The 23,997-nt window shown below is 42.8% G+C and overlaps 1 protein-coding gene across 1 annotated transcript in view; it reads right to left on the bottom strand.

The window, feature by feature from the left end:
* Positions 1-23,997, bottom strand: part of P2RX7 (purinergic receptor P2X 7) — an 87,809-nt gene that overhangs the window by 6,888 nt on the left and 56,924 nt on the right. The window contains exons 11-12 of the mRNA XM_040346804.1: positions 22,820-22,942; positions 10,756-10,863 (exon numbers count right to left, since the gene is read on the bottom strand). Of these exons, the coding sequence (XP_040202738.1) occupies positions 10,756-10,863; positions 22,820-22,942 (231 nt within the window). The remainder of the gene's footprint in view (positions 1-10,755; positions 10,864-22,819; positions 22,943-23,997) is intronic.

Below are 23,997 nucleotides of genomic sequence, written 5' to 3'. Positions count from 1 at the left end.
TGATAAACAGGTAGAGTTTATCATGTCACTCTTAAGGTTTGCCACCTCCTCAAACTATTTTTGGTTCGAGGGGAAGTTCTATAAACAAGAAACGGGCGTGGCCATGGGGGCTAAATATGCCCCCAGCTTGGCCAATCTGTTTATGGCCAAGTGGGAGGAGGATGTCATCTATAGTACTAATATACCAGAGCTCATGTTATGGGCAAGGTATATCGATGACATCCTCCTCCTATGGGATGGCACCCTTGACAGGCTGGAAAGATTCATGTCAGATCTGAATCTCAACCAGAGGGGTATCCAATTAAAATTCGAAGCTAGCCAATTTGAGGTCCATTATTTGGATCTCAAAGTTAGTATTAAGAACAATGAGTTTGGCACTTCAACATTTTTTAAAGCGACGGATCGCAACTCCTTTATTCCTTTAAACAGTTGCCATCATAGTCAGTGGCTCAGATCGGTTCCAAAAAGCCAGTATCTTAGGCTCTGTAGGAACTGTTCTGACCCTCTTGAGTTTTCTGAGCAGGCCAAAGTACTGACCAATCGTTTTTTAGAGAAGGGTTATAATCTAGAGTCACTAAATGAGACTTTAGAAACCGTTAGCCGTATCCCTAGAGGGGATCTTTTGGTGGAGCGACCCCAAGTTGCATGTGACCAATTTCAGGGCTGTGCTCCCTTTATCACTGATTATTCCATTCAGCACGGGAGTATCAAACAACTTTTGAATAAACATTGGCATTTGGCAAGGAATGACCCCATTCTCAAGGGGCTTTTGCCTGAGAAACCAAGGGTTGTTTTTAGAGGTGCACCATCCTTACGCAATCAGATTGCACCAAATATTTTAAATCCCCCTCAGAATGGCTCAAATACATTTTTTAATCAATTAACGGGCTTTTATCAATGTAGAAGGTGTAGAGTCTGTTCCTTGAATTCATGTAGGAGTAGACGCACGATTAGGTTTGAATCAACCACCACAAGGAAGGAGCATCCAATAAAGCCCTTTATTACCTGTGAAACCACAGGAGTCGTGTATTTGATACAGTGTCCATGCGGCCTACAATACGTAGGCCGTACCAAGCGACCTTTGCGTGTTCGGTTAAACGAACACATTACCAACATCCTTAATGGTTTCGAGAAGCATTCGGTGTCAAAGCATTACCTCCTCAAACATAACAAAGACCCATCAAACACACTATTTTTAGGTATCGATAAATTTAAACCTAATTGGAGGGGGAGTGCTTTAGTTAGAGAAATTTCCAAGCTGGAAATGGCTTGGATACACCGGCTCAAGTGCTATACGCCTCATGGCCTAAATATAGACACTGATATAAATGCGTTTATAAATAATGCTTGATGTCACCATGATAGTTTTGTGTCTATAATACTGTTTAAAGCGATTTTGTATAGTGGTTTTTTATATATATTATAATTATTTGTAAACTTTTTAGCCTCATTTTGACTTCACCAGGATGGGACCATTTTTCTATTTTTCACCTTTTTTTTTTTTTTTTTTGATGAATAATGGGTTCACTATTTAAATTTACACTATTAATAGTATGTCAATTTGGAGATGGGGGTTGGTTTAATCATGTTCCAATTTTTGACTATATATTAACTTATATGAATATTAATTTATTTATATGAATATATGAATTTATACGCAATTTTAATCCCTGTGGGGTTTCCTATTTACGTTTAATTCTTCTCAAATTTTCTTAATATTCACCATTTGGTTTGTAGCATCCTGATTTATATATGTGTGAGGTATTGCTCACTCAGGTAAAATTATCTATAGGTCGGCAGTTCCAGCTCTGGCCACGAGAGGGACCGACTACATGCATTCAGGATGGATCTTTAATCTATGCACGTTTTGTAATTAAATTCACTTATATGCACAAAACACAAATTCTTTATATCTTTAATACTGTCTCTCTTTTACTAAAGAGATAGCTCCCTGTCTTTAGCCTTATTTATATATATATTCTTTATTTTTAGTTTTTAACTTAGTTAAGGGCACTTAAGGTCCCGCATACACTAAATATCCAGTTTTCCCATTTTCAAAATGGCGATTTGGGTACTTCCGGTTCCTGGCAGTCAAAGCGAGGCCTGGATATATTAAGCGGTGGTTCACTGCAGAGCCCATAAGTAGTTTTAACCTTTTTAATTAAAACCTGTTAGTGCATACTACCCTATGTGCGGTCTCCTTCCTTTTATGTTTGCATTGACTGGGCTGTGACATGCTATGAGGACGAATACCGTTAGTGTATCCTGCTGCATCCCGTCGTGGATCTCTTAAAGGAGCTGTGACCTGGTGTATTCCTGGCTGTTATCCCGCACTCTGGAAGTATCCTGCAGTAATTTGAATAACGCTGTTATTAAATTACCTATTGGTAAGCCTCAGTCCATATGGTGGCGGGTCACAACTGTCAATCATCTTCACACTGGGTGCTGTCCGGGTTGGACTTATCGTCTATGGACTTTGATATTGAAATTTTTAACTTTTAAATAGTTTTTTTCATATTTTATGCACTCATATGGTGCACATTTTTTCTATGTTTCACTTATAGGAAACACAAAGGACTTCACTGTTTTATTATTGGTTGGCGCAATTTTTTCTTTGTTTTTTCTATTGTTTTGTGTTAGTTCACGCTATTGCAGCCTTCCCACTTATTCATTTAATTTTCATTCGATTAGCGCAATTTTTTCTTTTCTGTATCAATAGATACGCCAGTGTAAATCCTACCTGAATCTAGCCCATTGTAACAATATTATTAAAGAAGGCTGTCAGACAAAGTTCATCAGGTGAAGGTCAAGTGACATTTATAGCCACAACTTTGGCCAAACTTTACAGGTTAAGACCAGGTTCACTCATATGGGTTGTAGTAAAGGACCTGTCATTCATTGTCAATGCACTAAGGAAATGCACCTCTGTAGCAGCACACCACAACACACAGTAACGCACTATTGTTCATTGTGTTGCAATGTTACAAAAAAGGTTGCATTTGTGATTTTTGGTTCATTTTGGTGTGTTTAGGCAGCTCATTCAAATAAATGGGCTGCCCTAATGCAAAGCACATTAACATGCAAACTAACACACTGCAAGGGACTGGATAGGTGTGAATGAGCCATTAGATTTAAAGGCTAGAAAATAAAGAAAGTGGCCCCAACAGAAAGTCAATATTAAATTCATTCATTTAATTAAGAAAATGCAGTTGGCACATAGAGATTGCTTGCAGCATGGAGTGTAACCACCCTGTTCTAAACAATGGGGTAGTCAAATTTAGGTCTACTGGGTGGTAGGACAACCTAGCTGATTTATATAGCTAGATTCACGTACCTGTGCCTAACGTTAGGCAGGCGTAGCGTATCGCATATACGCTACGCCGCCGTAAGTTAGAGAGGCAAGTGCTGTATTCACAAAGCACTTGCGTCCTAATTTACGGCGGCGTAGCGTAAATGGGACGGCGTTAGCGCGCCTAATTCAAATGTGGAAGAGGTGGGCGTGTTTTATGCAAATGATTCGTGACCCGACGTGATTGACGTTTTGTATGAATGGCGCATGCGCCATCCGTGGACATATCCCAGTGCGCATGCTCCAAATTACGCCGCAAAGACTTATTGGTTTAGACGTGAACGTAAATTATGCCCAGCCCCATTCACGGACGACTTACGCAAACGACGTAAAAATTTTAAAATTCGACGCGGGTCTGACGTCCATACTTAACATTGGCTGCGCCATCTTTTTGGTGGAATAACTTTAGGCCTGAAAACGCCTTACGTAAACGCCGTATCTTAACTGCGACGGGCAAGCGTACGTTCGTGAATAGGCGTATCTCGCTGATTTACGCATTCTAGGCATAAATCAGCGTATACGCCCCTAGCGGCCGACCTAAAAAGACAGCTAAGATACGACGGCGCTGGCGGTCGTATCTTAGCTAGATTTAAGTGTAACTCAATTTGAGAATACACTTTAAATTTACGACGGCGCAGATTCAGAGTTACGACGGCGTATCTACTGATACGCCGGCGTAACACTCTCTGAATCCGGCCAATAGTCTACTTATTTGATTTTTCCCTAAATTCTGTAGAGCTGTGGTTTCTCCCTTCTGCCAGTAGGTGCTGCTGGTATTAGTATGAGAAACTACAATAAAACTAACTTATGAATATTCATGCTTTTCTTTTTTCTTTTTTTTTCTATTTTTTATTTCCAGTGATGTTTATTGAAACGTTTACAGATAACAGAGATTAGATAACATAGGAATAATTGTAAACATCATCAAATATTGGGATCCAATAATGAGTAAGTCACATGGTTAGATACATATAGCAAGGTCCCAGGCCTCCTTTAGTCTAATGAGAACCTCCAGAGCCAGAGACAGCTGACATCCTTCTGTATAGAGTTGGTTGTGAGACATAGTGGGTGGAATGTGAAGTAGATTAATGGGCGCCAGACACTTCTTGAACAGAACAGTGGGAGAGATGGTTTAGGGCCAGGACACCCTTAGGAAGTTGTAATTAGCAGACTCTGAGGCCCCGTACACACGACAGAGTTTCTCGGCAGAATTCACCGAGAAACTCGGTCAAAACCCGGATTCTGCCGAGAAACTCTGTCGTCTGTACAGTTTTGGCTCGATGGAGCCGCCGAGGAGCTCGACGAGAAAATAGAGAACATGTTCTCTATTTTCTCGTTGTTCTATGGGAGAAGGCGTCCCGCCGAGCTCCTCGGCGGCTTCATCCCAGAACTCGACGAGGAACTCGACGTGCCAAGCACGTCGAGTTCCTCGGCCGTGTGTACGGGGCCTGAGACTTCTACAGGTAGACAGCCATGCAGGGAAAAGCATCCGGCAAGACACCACATCTGCATGTGTAGGAGCGCTGACTCCTATGGCAACAGTCTTAGAACAGCTCCTAAAACAAATTGGAACAAACTCCTTTATTTTTACACAGTCACTTCTTGTAGACTCTCAGCCCACTGAGCTCCCAATCTCTCTCACTAGACTTGCTGATTCACTGCCACTGAATCCCGTGAGCTCTTCTCAGAGGCGGCTCTAGGCTTTGTGAGGCCTTAGGCAAAACTTAGACATGAGGCCCCACTCACGCCCATAATGGGAAAAAGTATAACGATTTTAGTGCAGAGTCCTTGCATGAGGAGATTGGTCCCACACATCCGCAGGCAGTGCCATCATTCTTCCCGATGCTGGGCTCTCCCCTTCCTCTGTCAGGCAGATTAGGTGACCGCGAGGCCCCTGTGAGCGCGAGGCCCTAGGCAACCGCCTAATTTGCCTAATTAAAGAGCCGCCTCTGGCTCTTCTAATCTTCTTACTTTAGTATCTTTCTCAAGTGTTCCTGCTCGGTCCCTGGCTTGGTACTCCAGATACTTCTCAAGCGTCACCCCACTGGCTGGGTCCCTGGCTTGGCACCTGCTGAAGTTTCCAGACTCTTTACCGCCCACGGTTGGTGAGAATACTGCTCTGGTACTTGCTTTAGCTACTCGCTGTGGTCCCTGCTAACAAGGTGGTTGGTTCCTTTAGGGGCGTCAGCTTCCCCTCTACCTCCGACCACGACAGGTTCACTTGCAAGCCGCAATTCCAACCCTACGCTGCTCTCTTGCCTCTGGATAGGCCCTCAGACAGCCTAGCAGCCAGATGTGCCCGGGATAGGCCCAAACTCCGGCCTAGCAGCCTGGGCAGCACAACACACATCCACCCAGACAGCTGTACAGGAGGCACAGAACCCTGATCACCTGACTTCACCCAAATAAATAGGCTCTCCCAGTAGGCCAAGGGACCCAAGAAAATCCCTGCTCATTGACTGAGATACCCTATCTATTCTTAATCTGTCCTTGCAATGCCCTTGTCTTATCTAATGTCACCAAATACCCGGCCATCTAGTGACAGAAGAGAGAAGTGCAGCAATTCCAGACTTAGGGCAAGATCAATTGATCCCTCACAATTGGCCAAGGCAAATACACCTGACAGGTAAATTTAGGAGCAACTCTGTCTAAACATCTGGGTGCTACATACATATGACAAAGTATGGTGTAGATATATATGAACAAACCTTCTAAACAGTGTTTACCATATTGATAGTCAGGAACCAGGTTAGGAGTTTAGTCTGGTTTCCCTCGACACCCCATCTGGGATCAAACTGTGTCGGAGAGGGAGACCACACCTCCCACCCTCTGTTCCTTCCCAAATGCAATATAGCTAGTTACAAAGCGTCATGTATCATATCTTCAGTGTTAAAATATCAATCAACGTGCAACTAAACCTCCTGTCATAGATCATTCTTTGCTGATTGTAAGTGTGGGCTGACCCCTGGTATTTAAGGAGGCCTGCCCCCTGCCAATCAAAGTTGGGGATTGGTCAGGGCTACTCAAAAATACACCAGGTGGCTCCACCTTCCCTCCAGCCTCTCTTTCCAGAAAACACTAAAAAGAAGTAGAAGGTCCTAGTGATGCCACTTGTGAGTCACCCAGCACGTACTCTGAGCCACTCCCAGCCCAGAATAAAAACAAACAGGCCTAGCTACCAGCCAGGCCTGCTTAAATTTACTTATCCTCTCTAGCACACCACTAGAGGGTGCTACAGTACCAACTGAGCATTGTTTAAATGCCAAGGCCTACTAGAGTATTGAGTATTGTTGCTGACCATGTCCATCCCTTTATGACTACAGTGTACGCATCTTCTGATGGCTACTTCCAGCAGGATAATGCACCATGTCACAAAGCTGCAATCATCTCACCACTGGTTTCTTGAACAGGGCAATGAGTTCACTGTACTCCAATGGCCTCCACAGTCACCAGATCTCAATCCAATAGAGCACCTTTGGAATGTGGTGGAACGGGAGATTTGCATCATGGATGTGCAGCCGGTAAATCGGCAGCAACTGCGTGATGCTATCATGTCAATATGGACCATTATGTCTGAGAAATGTTTCCAACACCTTGCTGAATCTATGCCACAAAGAATTAAGGTAGTTCTGAAGGCAAAAAAATGGTCCAACCCGTTACTAGCAAGGTGTACATAAAAAAAGATGAACGGTGAGTGTATTTTGCAGTCTCTTAGGAGAGGTTATGGTATCTTCCTATTTTTGGTTTGTCTGTTGAATTACGTTCAATTTTAATGTTTGTATCTTCTAAATTGCACCACTCATTTGAATGACAAATATTAAAGCAATTCATTTCCAAGTAATATACATAGTTTGTTTTTGTCATGAAAACCAAATAGGGAATCCTTTTACATGTGCAGCATGAGCTGAACACCTGCACATCATAAAATTATATGTCTACATCAGCCTTTCTCAACCAGTGTGCCGCGGCACACTAGTGTGCCGCGGCACACTGGTGTGCCGTCAGAGGTTCTCAGGTGTGCCGCGGGGGTCAGTGGAGAGAAGGCTGTCAGATGAGCTCTCCTGCCGAACTGTGAGAAGCTCTGTCGGCTTAAAAAATGAAAGTGAAGTGCAGAGGAGTGTGCTGTGCTCTCTGCTTCCCCCTAGAGTGCAGTACCCGGCTAAAGAGAAATCTGAAAAGGTACTGAGCTAGAAGCTACATTATTTTTTTTAAAAATGGCTTTATACATTTGTCTGTGTGTGTGTGCACATGTGACTGTGTGTGTGTGTGTGTGCACATGTGACTGTGTGTGTGTGTGCACATGTGACTGTCTGTATGTGTGTGTGCACATGTCTCTGTGTATGTGTGTGTGTGTGCACATGTGACTGTCTGTCTGTATGTATGTGTGTGTGTGTGTGCACATGTGACTGTCTGTATGTGTGTGTGCACATGTCACTGTGTATGTGTGTGTGTGCACATGTGACTGTCTGTCTGTATGTATGTATGTGTGTGTGTGTGCACATGTGACTGTCTGTGTGTATGTGTGCGTGCACATGTGACTGTCTGTCTGTATGTGTGCACATGTGACTGTGTATGTGTGTGTGTGCACATGTGACTGTCTGTCTGTGTGTGTGTGCACATGTGACTGTGTATGTGTGTGTGTGCACATGTGACTGTCTGTCTGTGTGTGTGTGCACATGTGACTGTGTATGTGTGTGTGTGCACATGTGACTGTCTGTCTGTGTGTGTGTGCACATGTGACTGTGTATGTGTGTGTGTGCACATGTGACTGTCTGTCTGTGTGTGTGTGCACATGTGACTGTGTATGTGTGTGTGTGCACATGTGACTGTCTGTCTGTGTGTGTGTGCACATGTGACTGTGTATGTGTGTGTGTGCACATGTGACTGTGTATGTGTGTGTGTGTGCGTGCACATGTGACTGTCTGTCTGTATGTGTGCACATGTGACTGTGTATGTGTGTGTGTGCACATGTGACTGTCTGTGTGTATGTGTGCGTGCACATGTGACTGTCTGTCTGTATGTGTGCACATGTGACTGTGTATGTGTGTGTGTGCACATGTGACTGTCTGTCTGTGTGTGCGTGCACATGTGACTGTCTGTCTGTATGTGTGCACATGTGACTGTGTATGTGTGTGTGTGCACATGTGACTGTCTGTCTGTGTGCGTGTGTGTATCAGGTTTGCCAACTTTCAGTAAATTTACAAAGAGTTTGTAAAATCCATACTTTTTGCATTTGTCCATGAATGTCAGTTACAGACATGCAGCCTACATGTTCGCAATGGACATTCAAGGACAGATGAAAAAAGTACGGATTTTACAAACTTCGTAAATTTACTGAAAGTTGGCAACCCTGGTATGTATGTGTATGCATGTGTAAGCCTGTGTCTGTAGTCTGTATGTATGTTACTTTTAATCCTGCCCCCCCATTCCTGTACCATGACAATGGATTTTGTAGGGCTTGTTTGATAGCAAGGACTGCTGCTTCTCTGAAAAGCAATCCATGCACAGATCGCTTTTCAGAGGCATTTGACAGGCTGTAAAGAGGCATTATGTTGCCTCTTTACTACCTGTTTTAAGCCCGTAAATGCAGCATCACTACACCGCAACCGTGCAATGCACACAGTTGCGCGGTAGTTGCAGTGCACCCCCATTCACCCTCGGTATACCTCCAGTTGCAGCCACAGCATGTGAACACCCCAGCTGCTGCCTCTGCAGCTAAAGGTAGAGAAGTTGGGGGTGGTAAAAACGTCTCAACCATGTGGTTTTACCGCCCCTTTGACATGTTAACAAGCCCTTGGTTCACATCTGTGCAGCTGCATGTAGGGCAGACCATTCATTTCAATGGGCTTCTGTACCCACAAAAATGCAGGGAAACAAGTCCCCAACCTTCTTCTTTTTTTTTTAATTGCACTGCAGCTAAAGCACCCGACATTTTCCAATGTGTGGGTGTACCATTAAGAATTAATGGTACCTCTAAAGAGCAGAGCATTATTCTGTGTGTCAGGAATGAGCACGATTTTGCGCGTGTTCTGCGACACACCATAATGTGAACCAAGCCTTGGACTGGGGTGCCTCAAGACTGAAAATACTTTTTAAGGGTGCCCCGACTGGAAAAAGGTTGAGAAACACTGGTCTACATCACCAATTACAGTGTATTTTATTACATTATTTCCATTTTGATGTTGCCAGTTTAACCCTTTCACGCCGACGGAACGCTTATATGCGTCCTCGGCTTTCAGGGGTTATATCGGGATGATGCCTGCAGCCGCAGGCATCATCCTGGAACCGTTGTTTAGAGCCGGCGATCGGCTATACAAACATAACACCCGATGCGGTGCCTCCATCGTCCAGGCGCACTCTGAAACAAAGCCGTAAACGGCTTTGATTCAGTGTCTGCATTGAAAACACGGAAGCGACGTCATGACGTCACTTCTGGGTTTCTCGGCTGCCAATGGCGCCGGATTTACAAAAGTACACAGTATTCAGAATTGCAGTTTTCGGCGATCTGAATACTTTGAAGTGCAAAGGACTGATCGGGGGTCTTTTAGACCCCCGATCCCTCCATAAAGAATACCTGTCACCACCTATTACTGTCACAAGGGATGTTTACATTTCTTGTGACAGCAATAAAAGTGATCAAAATGTAAAAAAAAAAAAAACACACAATTTAATATTACAAAAATGAATAAAAAATAAGATTTTTTTTTTTTTTAAAGCGCCCCCCTCCCCGTGAGCTTGCGCAACAAAGAAAACGCATACGGAAGTCACGGCCGCATATGAAAATGGTGTTCAAATCACACATGTGGGGTATCGCCGCGATCGTCAGAGCGAGAGCAATAATTCTAGCACTAGACCTACTCTGTAACTCCGGTAACCGTAAAAAAAAGTTTAAAGCGTCGCCTATGGAGATTTTTCTAGGTGCCGTAGTTTGTTGCAATTCCACAAGTGCATGCAATTATAAAGCGTGACATGCTTGGTATCTATTTACTCGGCATAACATCATCTTTCACATTATGCAAAAAAATTGGGCTAAATTTACTTTTTCATTTTTTTAAAATTCATTAAATTAAATTTTTCCTAAAAAAGTTGCGTTTAAAACACCGCCGCACAAATACCGTGTGACATAAAATATTTTTTCTAATAATAATAATATAATAATATATATATATATATATAATAATTTTATTCTCTAGATTCTCTGCTAAAAACACACATATATATATAATGTTTGTTCTAGCCAAAAATATGGATTTTAACTTGTAAACACCAAATGTCATAAATAGCCTTAAGCATGAAAGGGATAAAAATATATCACCATTTATGTTGCACATACTATAACTGCCCAAGTTGTGTAAAACAGTTCAATGACCAGACACACTACAAACAAGTTAGGTCTATTTCCTTACCTTAATCCTTTTACCTATTGTCTTTTGTAAACTTCTCTTTAACCTTTTATCCACCATTATTATGTCCTCTTGATCCACAAAGGACACAAACTTGAGTTCCTGGCATGACTACAATACAATGACAAACAGAAAAATTATGATAGAATTACAAGATTTGCATTAAATTATACTTTACATTATGTTTTATGAATCATGACATAAGAATAGCTCAGAGGAGGGCTAAAAGTATAAAAATATACAAAACGATGTAAAACATTGTAAGACTACAACTAATTAGATCCGTAATATACTCTGAAGACACAAGACAACCTGTATTTATTATAATGGTAGGAGCTACGGTATGTCCCTAGAGCATTTCCATGTCAAAGAGCAAAATTCTGTATATGATCCAATCTACAGAAAAAGAGTGAGTTAAATTTTATCTTTTTATTTTATGTCCTGGCCTACAGTAGATAACAAGTCATATGATTTTCTTTAGTTCTGAGGGCAAAAGTAAAAAAAATATATATTATAGAACTGCATATTTAGCTGCCAGGATGCTGGAGCTGGTTTCTTTCTGCACAGGAAGGATTGGTTTGTGGCACAGAGGAAAAGTGAGCATTCAAATAAGGGGTTACATAAACATTAAGGAGGGTTAGTGTAATGCCGCGTACACACCATCACTTTATGTGATGAAAGAAAACGACGTTTTAAAACATCAAATAAAACGACGTTTTTGAAACTTCATTTTCAAAAACGACGTTGCCTACACACCATCGTTTTTTCAAAATGCTCTAGCAAAGTGCGGTTACGTTCACCACTCTTTTTCATTGAAGCTTGCTTCATAACTTGCTTCTGGGCATGCGCGGGTTTAAAAACATCGTTTTAAACGTCGTTTTAGCCTACACACGGTGATTTTTTGTGACACAAAAAACGACGTTTTGAAAAACGACACAAAAAATTGAAGCATGCTTCAATTTTTTTTTGTCGTTTTTCACAAGACATAAAACAACGTTTTCCCCCACACACGGTCATTTTAATTGACTTTTTCAAAACGTTGTTTTTTTTCATCACATAAAGTGATGGTGTGTACGCGGCATAAGAAACTTCCTGGGAGATATTTTCTTGCTGAGAAACTCGACGAGCCAAAAAGAGAGCATGTTCTCTATTTCCTTGACGCAAATGGAAAAAATTGGCTTGTCGAGTTCCTCGACAGCCTAACAAGGACTCGACAAGGAAAACGATGTGTTTCGCCCGTCGAGTTCCTCGGTCGTGTGTACGAGGCCTGAGAGTTAAAGGGAGGTGCAATGCGAAGGTTAGTGTAGGAATTAGTGCTAGTGTAGTGTAAAGGTTGGTGGTGTTGGGGAGTTAGGATTATTAGGAGATACAGTATGATGGGAATTATGCCGCGATCGTTTTTCGGCGTGAAAAACAACAACGTTTTTAAAAACGTCATTTAAAATGATCGTGTATGGGCTTCACATCGTTTTTCGGGTTCTGAAAAACGACAAAAAAAAAAATTCGAACATGCTGCATATTTTCACGTCTTTTTTTAAAATGTAGTTTTTCGTGTTGTTAAAAAGGATTGTGTGGGGGCAAAAACGACGTTTTAAACCCGCGCATGCCCAGAAGCAAGTTATGAGACGGGAGCGCTCATTCTGGTAAAACTACCATTCGTAATGGAGTAAGCACATTCATCACGCTGTAACAGACAAAAAAGCGTGAATCGTTTTTTACTAACAAGGAATCAGCTAAAAGCAGCCCAAAGGCGACTAGAACTTCACCTTTAGAGTCCTGTCGTACGTGTTGTACGTCACCGCGCTTTGTTCATCATTTTACAAAAACGATGGTGTGTGGGCAACATCGTTTTAAATGATGAAGTTGGAAAAACATCGTTTTTTTTCATGCTGAAAAACTATCGTGTGTACGCGGCATTAGTGTTAGAGAAAAGGGTAATGTTGGGGTTACAGGGAGAGTTAGTGCAAGGGTTAGTGTGAAGAATAGTGTTAGGGTCCTAGTTATAAGAGGGCATAGTGTGAGAATCATTGTTAGGGTTAGAGCCGGTTCACACAGGGGCAACACCGATCTGGCCGCGATTTTGCAAGGCAACCTGGACACGACCTGAGCGTGCGTGCACCATAGCGCGACTTGATGCGACTTACAAGGCGACTTCAAGTTGCCTCCAGGACAGGCGACTTTCCAGTGGCCAATCAAACAACAATCAGCTCTGTGGGAGGGAAGGGGGAAGGAGGGGTTTGCCTGAGAAAACTATTTTCTCTTCCTGTATTGTTGCTTTAGTTAAGACACGATCCGACTTTGGAGGTGACTTCCATTGAAATCAATGGGTACAAGTCGCTTAAAAGTTGTATTGAAGTAGTACAGGAACCTTTTCTGAAGTCGGAGCGACTTCAGTAGTGTACATTAAGACGGCTCCATTCACTTCCATTGATTTTCTCAACAGGGCGACTTCCGGGGCAAGTCGGATCCCAAGTCACCCCTGTGTGAACCGGCTCTCATGGGAATGTTTTTTTTGTTGTGTCAAGGTTACTGTGAGGGTTAGTGTTAGGCCTACTGGGAAGATAGTTTAACCACTTCAGCTCCTGAAGGTTTACCCCTCTTCATGACCAGACCATTTTTTGCGATACAGCACTGCGTTACTTTAACTGGAAATTGCGTGGATCGTGTGGCACTGTACCCAAATAAAATGTACGCCCTTTTTTCCCACAAACAGAGCTTTCTTTTGGTGGTATTTGATCACCCTCTGCAGTTTTTATTTTTTGCGCTATAAGCAAAAAAGACTGACAAATTTGAAAAAAAAAACATTTTACTTTCTGCTATAAAACACATCACAAACAGTTAAAGGGGTTGTAAACCTTTTTGTTTTTTCACCTTGAAAAAACACCTTGCAGTGTCCGGCCCCCCAGCCCCCCGTTTTACTTACCTGAGCCCTGAATTTCCTGAATTTACGTGGGCGCGTCCCCGCCATCGCTCTCTCCACAGCTTCTCGGCTCTTCATTGGATAGATTGGTAGCAGTGCAGCCATAGGCTCCCGCTGCTGTCAATCAAATCCAATGATGCAGCGACGGGGGGCAGGGCCGAGTCCTGCATTCGGCGGCTATGGACGCCGAATGCTGGACACGGGAGCGCACCTGCAAGGTAACCCCCTTTGGAGAGACATCAATTATAGACTCCTGATTGCATTATGCTCAAATATCTAAAAGGGTATTTGTTTTTGGAACATACACGCAGGGCGTCTGAGGATATAGAACCAATACACAGCTCCTGTAGAAATTTTCATGCATAGAATGTATTTTCTGTATCATATGACACTATGAAGTACTATCATGTGTATTACTGCCATGATCCAAGCCACCATGTTTACATTTATTCACGGTAGTTGGTGATCCAGGGAGTCTTGGTTGTGCCCCTTTCCCCGGAGGGGGGGTGGACCATAGTCCCCTGTGGCTTCCCGGCAAGGTGGTATAATGGTTTGCATCCCCCCTTTTTTTGCTCCGGTATGGCTGAGTGTTCTTTCTTGGACGCCGATGTGAGCTTCACTTTGCCGGCGGCGTCCTGTGTTGATCCCAGGATGGCCATGGCGAACTGCGCACCCTCAAGGCATCGGCGGTTGGGGCTTCCCGGTGATCTGACGATATGGTTCCTCCTATCGATATTGTTCCAGTCTTGACTGTGCAGGCGCAATCCATGCTGACAGAAATCACCAAACCTCCAGGGCGACGTGAAATTTGAGATAAGTGGCCAGTCGGACTCACGTCCTCGCTTAGCTCGGATGGCTCGCTGTGCTCGTTCGGCCTCCTGGCTCTTTTTTTAACATCCTTCATAGCCTGCATAGGGCATAGGGGAACTAGATCGTCAAGACACTGGCCTTCCGGAATGCGGTCCTCACGCCATCATCTCTGAGGTTCAGGAGAAAGGCTGGTGCCTGCGCATGGGTAGCCCTTTTTGCCACACCCATAGGCATATAAAAAGACTGGATGCCTGAGAATCAATTCATGATTCCAGGCAGTCCAGGACGGACAGCATTTTACTCATCCCCTCTTGCACAATCTGCAGTTAGGTTAGAATATTTATCAACAAGCTCTGCAAGCCTCTAACCCAGGGGTCTCCAAACTGCGCCCCGAGGGCCAGATGTGGCCCTTTGCTAGCCTTTATGCGGCCCTTGGGGCACTATTCCTCCAACTTATATGAGGCACTATTCCTTCCACTGACACCAACAAGTGGGCACTATTTCTTCTACTTATCAGTGATGGGATACTATTTCTCCTACTAATAGGGGCCCTACTCCTCCTCCTACAGACCACCAAGCCTGAGGCCACATTTATTCTTACCGGTGCTGGGCCCGGGACATTTTCTGCCCCTGCTGGGCACAATCTGGCCCTCCTGAGGTCTGAAGGACAATAAAGTGGCCCTTTGTTTGAAAACTTTGGAGACCCCTGCTCTAACCTACAAGCTCACACCAAGTGTATAATTTACAAGGTAAATCACTTTATCACATGCTGTAAGGGATGTTTTTATTTACTGCCGTGGAATGTTATTTATTGTGTTTGGATCGCAGCTGCAGAGGCTTGTCAGGTCTAACCACCAGGTCACTCTCTATGCACTTAGAAAGTTTGGGGTTAAATCATCATATCCTCTAACCGATACCAACTTAAACTAGCTTATTACCTCATAAGCTGAAGAGAAGAGAATTATGAGCATACTCTTTTATGTGGACTATAAAGCAGGTATTGAGATATTGATATAATTACATGAACATCCACAGTAGATAGGTACTATAATGTTACTTCACATTAGAGTAGATAATAGATATAGGTATAGTCCATTTATATCATGTGACATAAGTAGTGTGAGACTTCAGTAATCACCAATGTAACTAGTAACAAATGTTGGTAGGTAATCAGATTGAATATCAAGACACTTGAGGTTCTGCTGAGAGCAGTAGTCCATGGGGATTATGTAACTAGTAACAATGCTGACAGGCAAACAGATTAATTATCAAAGATACTTGCGGTTGTGCTGAGAACAGTTGTCCATGGGAATTAAGATCCTGTTTGTATAGAGGGTGTCAGCAGTGAAGATGTCTTTAGAAATGCCAGTGCATGTCAGGTAAAGCCCTCTGAGGTCCGTGCGGTCCAAGCGCTGGTGGCTGTAGGTGAGGACTGGTCTCTGGAGGTGTCTGAGGTGGACCGTGAAGGCAGGGTGTTCCAAGGTGACGGCAGGTATCCGACAAAATAACGGAACACCCTGCCGTCATCTCTGGGGGTTTAAATAGCCGCGAACTCGTGGGGAAATTTGGAAAAGACGCTGGTCGCACTTCCGCGTTCCAGCGTGGAACGCACATACCCGCGCACCGGAAGTGACGCGGGTGACTTGCAAAACTAAGCGCAGCTGTCTGAATAGGACAGAATGGGGTTTGTTTCAGAGAAGTAGCATCATAGATGTTACATACTCCCCTCCTCAAGGGGGCACCACGGGTGTTCCCAGAAAGAGATGGTCGGTCTGGGTATCTTTGGTGAAAGAGTCTTACCAAGCGAGGGGCATGTATGTCTGAGGAATTTTCCCAAGAATCATCGTTTTGATCATAACCCTTCCATCGTACCAAATATTGAAGGGTAGAAGCACGTCTTCTAGAGTCTAGGATTTTTTCAACTTCGTATTCAGTCTGACCAAGTACTTCCACAGGTGGAGGTGGGCAAGGTTTCCTGTTAGGGAAAGGGTTAGGAATATAAGGTTTAATGAGAGAAACATGGAAAGACGAATGTATTTTCCAATCTGTGGGTAGAAGCAATTTAACAGCATTAGGGTTAATCAAATGGGTGATCTGGAAAGGTCCCGTGAATTGCGTGCCTAACTTCTTTGAGGGTATTTTAAAATGAAGATTACGTGTGGATAGCCAAACCAAATCCCCAACCTTATATTCAGGAGGTGTTGACCTGTGGGCATCATAATTCTTCTTTTGTCTTTGTTGAGCGATCTGCAAGTTGGAACGTAGAGTACTCAAAGTATTCTTAAGAGTAGAAAGGTAATCATCAACTGCTGGAACAGTATTTGGGGGGTAGCTGGTTGGTAAACTGTTTGGGTGAAAACCATAATTGGCAAAAAAAGGTGTGAATCTGGATGAAGAACTGGTTGAGTTGTTATATGAGAATTCGGCTAATGGAAGTAATTGATACCAATCGTCTTGTAGATGTGTACAGTAGCATCTTAGATACTGTTCAAGGATCTGATTGAGGCGTTCTGTTTGACCGTTGGTTTGTGGATGGTAGGCAGTGGACATTCGATGGTCGATTTGTAGACTTTTACACAGGGTCTTCCAAAATCTAGAAATGAATTGGGAACCACGATCAGAGATTATTTGAGAGGGAAGTCCATGAATTTTAAGGATATTGGAAATGAAAGCATTTGCTGTCTCAAGGGAAGTTGGTAATTTCCTCAGGGGGATGAAATGTGCCATCTTCGTGAGTAGATCTACTGTGACCATGATGGTATTGGCACCGTTTGATCTAGGCAAATCAACTATAAAGTCGATCGACAGAACATCCCATGGTCTTTTAGGTATTGGAATAGAGGTAAGTAGTCCAAAAGGAGGTTTCTTGGAATGCTTGTTTCGAGCACAAATCTCACATGACGTCACATAGTCGTAAATCATTTTAGAAAGGTTGGGCCACCAATAGTCTCTCTTAACAAGATGAGTAGTCTTGTTGATCCCAGGGTGACCTGCTAAAGGTGAATCATGAAGATGTTTAAGTAATAGGAGCTGTAAATTAGGAGGAACATAGATTTTGTTGTTGTAAGTGTAGACACCATCTGAAGATTTGGTAAGATCCTTTGGTAAAGAGGCGGTATCTGTAGTGAGTGATTGTGAGATTAATTGTCTGAAAGAGGTGTAAACTCCAATGAATCTATTAGATGGAATAACAGAGAGTGGAGGAATCTCAGTGTTTTGATCCTCATGCAAACGTGAAAGGGAGTCAGCCTTTACGTTTTGTGAACCAGGCCTGTAGGATATGTAGAAATTAAACCTGTCAAAAAAAAGACTCCACCTGACTTGGTGGGCTGAGAGTGTCTTACATGTCTTTAGATGTTGTAAATTACGGTGATCCGTGAGGATGGTTATTGGGTGTGTAGACCCTTGTAATAAATGTCTCCAGTTTTGTAAAGCGTCTTTGATTGCAAGAAGTTCTTTTTCTCCAATAGGATAATTTTTTTCCGCTGGTGATAGGGTCCTGGAGTAAAATGCAACAGGATGAAGTGGTTCGGAGAGGGTTGGACGTTGTGAAAGAATAGCACCTAATGCATAATGGGAGGCATCCACTTCCACGGTGAAATGATACTGTGGGTTAGGTAGTTCTAGAATTGGGGCTGTAGTGTAGGAGAGTTTAAGAGAGTCAAAGGATTCCTGGGCTTCCTTAGTCCAGGAGAAGGGTCTCTTGGTGCTGGTGAGGGCACTTAAAGGTTTGACAATAGCTGAGAAGTTTTTTATGAATTTACGATAGTAGTTGGAAAAACCAAGGAAGCGTTGAAGAGCTTTCCTTGATTGAGGAATTGGCCAAGAAATGATACAATCCACCTTTGAGCGATCCATCTGGATACCGTCAGGTGTAATCTGGTACCCAAGGAATGAAATGCTAGACTGGCCGAAAACGCATTTCTCCAGCTTGGCATATAGAGAATGCGTTCTAAGCCTAGCTAGAACCCATCGAACATGTTTGATATGTTCTTCAATTGAATCGGAGTAAATCAATATATCGTCCAAGTATATTACCACACAGATGTCAAGCAAATCTCGAAAGATGTCATTTATGAACCACTGGAATGTCGCGGGTGCATTACACAACCCAAATGGCATAACAGTGTATTCATAGAGTCCATAGCGGGTTTTGAAAGCGGTCTTCCATTCGTCTCCTGGACGAATCCTGATTAAGTTGTAGGCTCCTCTAAGATCTAGTTTTGTGAAAATTTTTGAAGTTTGAAGACGTTCGATAAGTTCCGGAATGAGAGGGAGTGGGTATCGATTCTTTATGGTAATAGTGTTTAGGGCTCTGTAGTCAATGATAGGGCGTAAAGATCCATCCTTGTTTTTGACAAAGAACATGGCTGCACTTGCTGGCGAAGTGGAAGGTCTAATAAAGCCCTTCTTTAGATTTTCATCTAGGTAGACCTTAAGATGTTCAAGTTCTGGTTGTGAGAGCGGATAGATACGAGCAGTAGGGATTGGACTGTTTGGATTTAAATCTATAGGGCAGTCGTATATACGATGAGGGGGAAGAATGTCCGCGTTAATTTTACTGAAAACATCTAAAAAATCCTGTATGTAGTCAGGTAAATCTTTACAGCTTACTTCTGTGGAGAGGATGGTATGTTTTGGGTAACAATTATTTTGACAGAAGGTGGAATTTAAATTGAGAGAATGGTTAGACCAAAGGAAAGTTGGTTGGTGGCAGAACAACCAGGGTAGTCCAAGAACAATTGGGAATATTGGAGATGGGATAACATCAAAAACAAGAGTCTCTGTATGGTTATTCCCAGAAGTGACCAGTAGGGGTGAGGTCTGAGAGGAAATTGGGCCAGAAGAAGAGGTAGAACCATCAATAAAAGTGACAGAGAGTGGATTTTGTTTAAGCACACAGGGAATTTTATTTTCATTCACAATATTTAAATCAATAAAGTTGCCACAGGCACCGGTGTCGATCATTGCGTTGATAGTGATTCTATCTTGGTCCCACTGTAAGGTAAGGGAGACATAAATGAAACGATTAGTGGTACTTCTAGGTGGAATGGTCTTACATATATTAGATATGTTACCTTCAATGTTCCTCCTTAGGAGTGGGCAGGTGGAGACTAAGTGATCTGGAGCTGCGCAATATAGACAGAGGTTGTGAGCTCTACGGCGCTGTTTCTCAGCTTGTGACAGAGGGCCCCTGACGGCTCCCAGTTCCATGGGAACCTCCTTTGGTGGTGATTTAGACCTTCTGAATTGGGGAGGTAAGTAGGTGTTGCCTCTTTCAGCCTTCCTCTCTCTGAGGCGTCGGTCTATGGTGAGTGAAAGATGCATAAGCTCTTCTAGAGTTGCAGGGAGTTCCACACGTGCTAACTCATCCTTCATAGATTCAGACAAACCAAGTCTGAATTGGTTTCGCAAGGATATATCAGTCCACTGCGTTTCTCTACACCAACATTTGAATTCGGATATGAACTCCTCCACTGGTCTCTTCCCTTGTTTAAGGCTCCTAATATTATTTTCCGCTGTTAGCTGCCTATTAGGATCTTCATATAGAAGTGACATCTCATCCAGAAAGGTCTCGAAAGCACCAAGTAATTCACCATGTTCAAGCAGATATGCGTCAGCCCAGAGCCTAGGTTCTCCCTTTAAATAGGAGATAAGGGTGAGGATGCGAACCCTGTCTGAATAATAGGTTCGTGGGCGCAAATCAAACATGAGACGACAGGAGCTAATAAACTGACGGAAAATTTTTCGGTCTCCTGAAAATGGTTCTGGGGCGCAGACCTTAGGTTCAGGCCTGTCCCTAGCTTGGACAAAATTTTGGTTGCATAAAGTATCATTTTCTAGGCGAAGTTCGTTCATAGTGGCTGTAAGGTTATCGACTCTTTGTGAAAGTCCAACAAGGTGGTTTGCAAGCTCTGCTGGTTCCATTACAACAATTTTCTTTATTAAATGGTTCCGTTATTATGTAAGGGATGTTTTTATTTACTGCCGTGGAATGTTATTTATTGTGTTTGGATCGCAGCTGCAGAGGCTTGTCAGGTCTAACCACCAGGTCACTCTCTATGCACTTAGAAAGTTTGGGGTTAAATCATCATATCCTCTAACCGATACCAACTTAAACTAGCTTATTACCTCATAAGCTGAAGAGAAGAGAATTATGAGCATACTCTTTTATGTGGACTATAAAGCAGGTATTGAGATATTGATATAATTACATGAACATCCACAGTAGATAGGTACTATAATGTTACTTCACATTAGAGTAGATAATAGATATAGGTATAGTCCATTTATATCATGTGACATAAGTAGTGTGAGACTTCAGTAATCACCAATGTAACTAGTAACAAATGTTGGTAGGTAATCAGATTGAATATCAAGACACTTGAGGTTCTGCTGAGAGCAGTAGTCCATGGGGATTATGTAACTAGTAACAATGCTGACAGGCAAACAGATTAATTATCAAAGATACTTGCGGTTGTGCTGAGAACAGTTGTCCATGGGAATTAAGATCCTGTTTGTATAGAGGGTGTCAGCAGTGAAGATGTCTTTAGAAATGCCAGTGCATGTCAGGTAAAGCCCTCTGAGGTCCGTGCGGTCCAAGCGCTGGTGGCTGTAGGTGAGGACTGGTCTCTGGAGGTGTCTGAGGTGGACCGTGAAGGCAGGGTGTTCCAAGGTGACGGCAGGTATCCGACAAAATAACGGAACACCCTGCCGTCATCTCTGGGGGTTTAAATAGCCGCGAACTCGCGGGGAAATTTGGAAAAGACGCTGGTCGCACTTCCGCGTTCCAGCGTGGAACGCACATACCCGCGCACCGGAAGTGACGCGGGTGACTTGCAAAACTAAGCGCAGCTGTCTGAATAGGACAGAATGGGGTTTGTTTCAGAGAAGTAGCATCATAGATGTTACACATGCACACCCCAATGTGGTTGACCACTGTCACTATCTTTTTTGTTTTCACACATTAATATCGGTTTTCTGTTGATTTCACAACAACATGGCATTATATAATTCATTTCTAATTTTTTAATATTACTTTATACATTTACACAGTTATTGACTGTCTATACTGTCAGTCTCTCATACACACATACTGTAATTCCTCTTACACACCACACTAAGTAACACGCATCCTTTATCAAAAGAAATGTATTTGTATTTATTTTGTTAATGGATCACTTACACAATTTTTCGTATTAAACATGATTTAACTATGTCTCATTACATTATTTCATGAATACTGTTTATTGGCCAGTTACCACAATAGGACGCCAATATGTTGCCTCGACTAATATTTTCAGGCAACCTACAAATTTGCTGCTAGTCCTTCTATGTTACATATGCCCAAAAAACATTTATAGTAATAATTAATACTCTAGCATAACATGCTATGATTTAATATATTTAATCCCTCTAATAATACGCGGCTAACCAATTGGGTGCTCATTGCAGTCATCGGCTCCCCGTCTCTTGGAGGGCGTTCACAGTGCGGCTCCTTGCAAGCCCCTTTGGGATGGGCTCTTCCCCTCCTGGGTGCTTGGGCGGCACTTATGATGCTCCTCTTGGATTCCCCAATGGCTTTTTTCACCTCTGGTTATCAGAATATTCATTTCACTGTTTAACAGTAAATATTTATGTGATATATAATGACATGTTTTTCTGATCTAAAATATATGTAATATGTATTTTTTTAGAATCAATTATCCCCAGCGCTTCCCAGAGAGGGTTATCTGATGCGGGGAGGAGCCAAGAGAGCCACCTGGAAACCCCAGAAAATAGTGTTTGGGGTCACTCTGTGCAAAACGAACTTCACAGTGGAGGCAAGTATGACATGGTTGTTATTTTTTTTTTAATAATCAAACCTTTAGTATCACTTTAACCACTTCCCGCACGGTCAATATTCAATTGACGTCCGGGGAGTGGTTCTGTTATCCTGACTGGAAGTCTTTTGACGTCCTGCAGGATAAAATGCCGGCGCGCGCCTGTGTGATCGGTAATACAGGGGTGTCAGTCTGACACCCTGCATCTCCGATCTTGGTAAAGAGCCTCCGGAGGGCTTGTGTCAGAATTATGAGGACTAGGGTTATGCGGTCGGGGGAACCTTAATGTAGTGCTTTGCTTCTACCTTTACACTGAAAACTACCAGCACTGCTTTTTCACTGCGGCACTGCACTTCCAGAGCTTAGAGCTAATGTATTATTTATGTACATTTTTAAATGATATATAGCCCATTGGCATAGATAAGGTAAATCATATTCCTGTTCAATTGTCAGTTTAAAGAAATGAGAATCATAGTATTACATGAATCTGAGAAAAAATACAAAACCATGTTACCGTCAGAATACAGGGCCCGGGGATCTCCTCGTATTTCTGTTCATCATAGTATCTCTGACCCGATGTAGTGCTGCAGCAGCCTTTCCAGTACAGGCTGATCATACAATCAATCACTATTGTTGCCTAAATAAATGATCAATAGAGCAACATAATAACACTTCTTTTACTACTCTTTGTTTACATGATACTTATATACAACAGCAATATACAGTCCAGAGAAATCACAAAACATATAAGTATTACCAGAGCTTTTTTTCTCAGAAAATAGGTGCAGGAACTCAACCACGACCCCGTTCAGATTTCACAAACAGTAGAAGGGTCTTAAAGGTGCATTAAATACCAGGAATGCATTACATACAGAGTGCAGAGTTCAGGGGGTTACACACAGAGTGCAGAGCTGTCACTTGTAAACACAGAAACCAAACTTCTGTGTTTACAAGTGATTGTGGTGAGCAGGCACCAAAGGGTCTGAGCCAAAGGTGGTGGAACTGAGTTCCCCCAAGTTCCCCCTGAAAGAAAGCCCTGAGTATTACTATAATTTACCAAAGAAATTTAGCAGAGGACCATAAGAACTTATAATTATCAATTAAAGTAAAACCAAAGCCAAAATATTTTGCTTTGGGAAAAGAATGGGAAAGGGCCTAAACCTCTGTCAAGATATTATTTTTGCCCATATTTAAGGAAGATTTTTTCACTTTTTGTTATGTCACAGAGAGGAATTGAAAAGAATCTCTTTGGCAACTTTTTTTTAAACACAATGGCCCGGATTCACGTAGAGCGGCGTATCTTTGAGCGGGCGTAGCGCATCTCATATGCGCTACGCCGACGTAACATAGAGAGGCAAGAACAGTATTCACAAAGCACTTGCTCCCTAAGTTACGGCGGCGTAGCGTAAATGGGCCAGCGTAAGCCCGCCTAATTCAAAGTAGGAAGGTAGTGGGCATGCTGTATTAAAATGAAGCGAGAGCCCATGTAAATGAAGGGCCTAACGAACGGCGCATGCGCGCGCATACTCGGAATTACATCGCATATACTCCCTAAGATACGACGGCTCAATGCGTTCGACGTAAATGTAACCTACGCTCAGCCCCATTCACGTACGACTTACGTAAACGACGTAAAATACAACGGCTGTTCCGACGTCCATACCCTAACATGACTTACACCCGCTATTGTGG

This window comes from Rana temporaria, chromosome 1, assembly GCF_905171775.1.
Source record: "Rana temporaria chromosome 1, aRanTem1.1, whole genome shotgun sequence".
Taxonomy (NCBI): Eukaryota; Metazoa; Chordata; class Amphibia; order Anura; family Ranidae; genus Rana; species Rana temporaria.
Note: the sequence above shows the minus strand (reverse complement) of the source record. Positions and strands in the feature narration are given on the sequence as shown.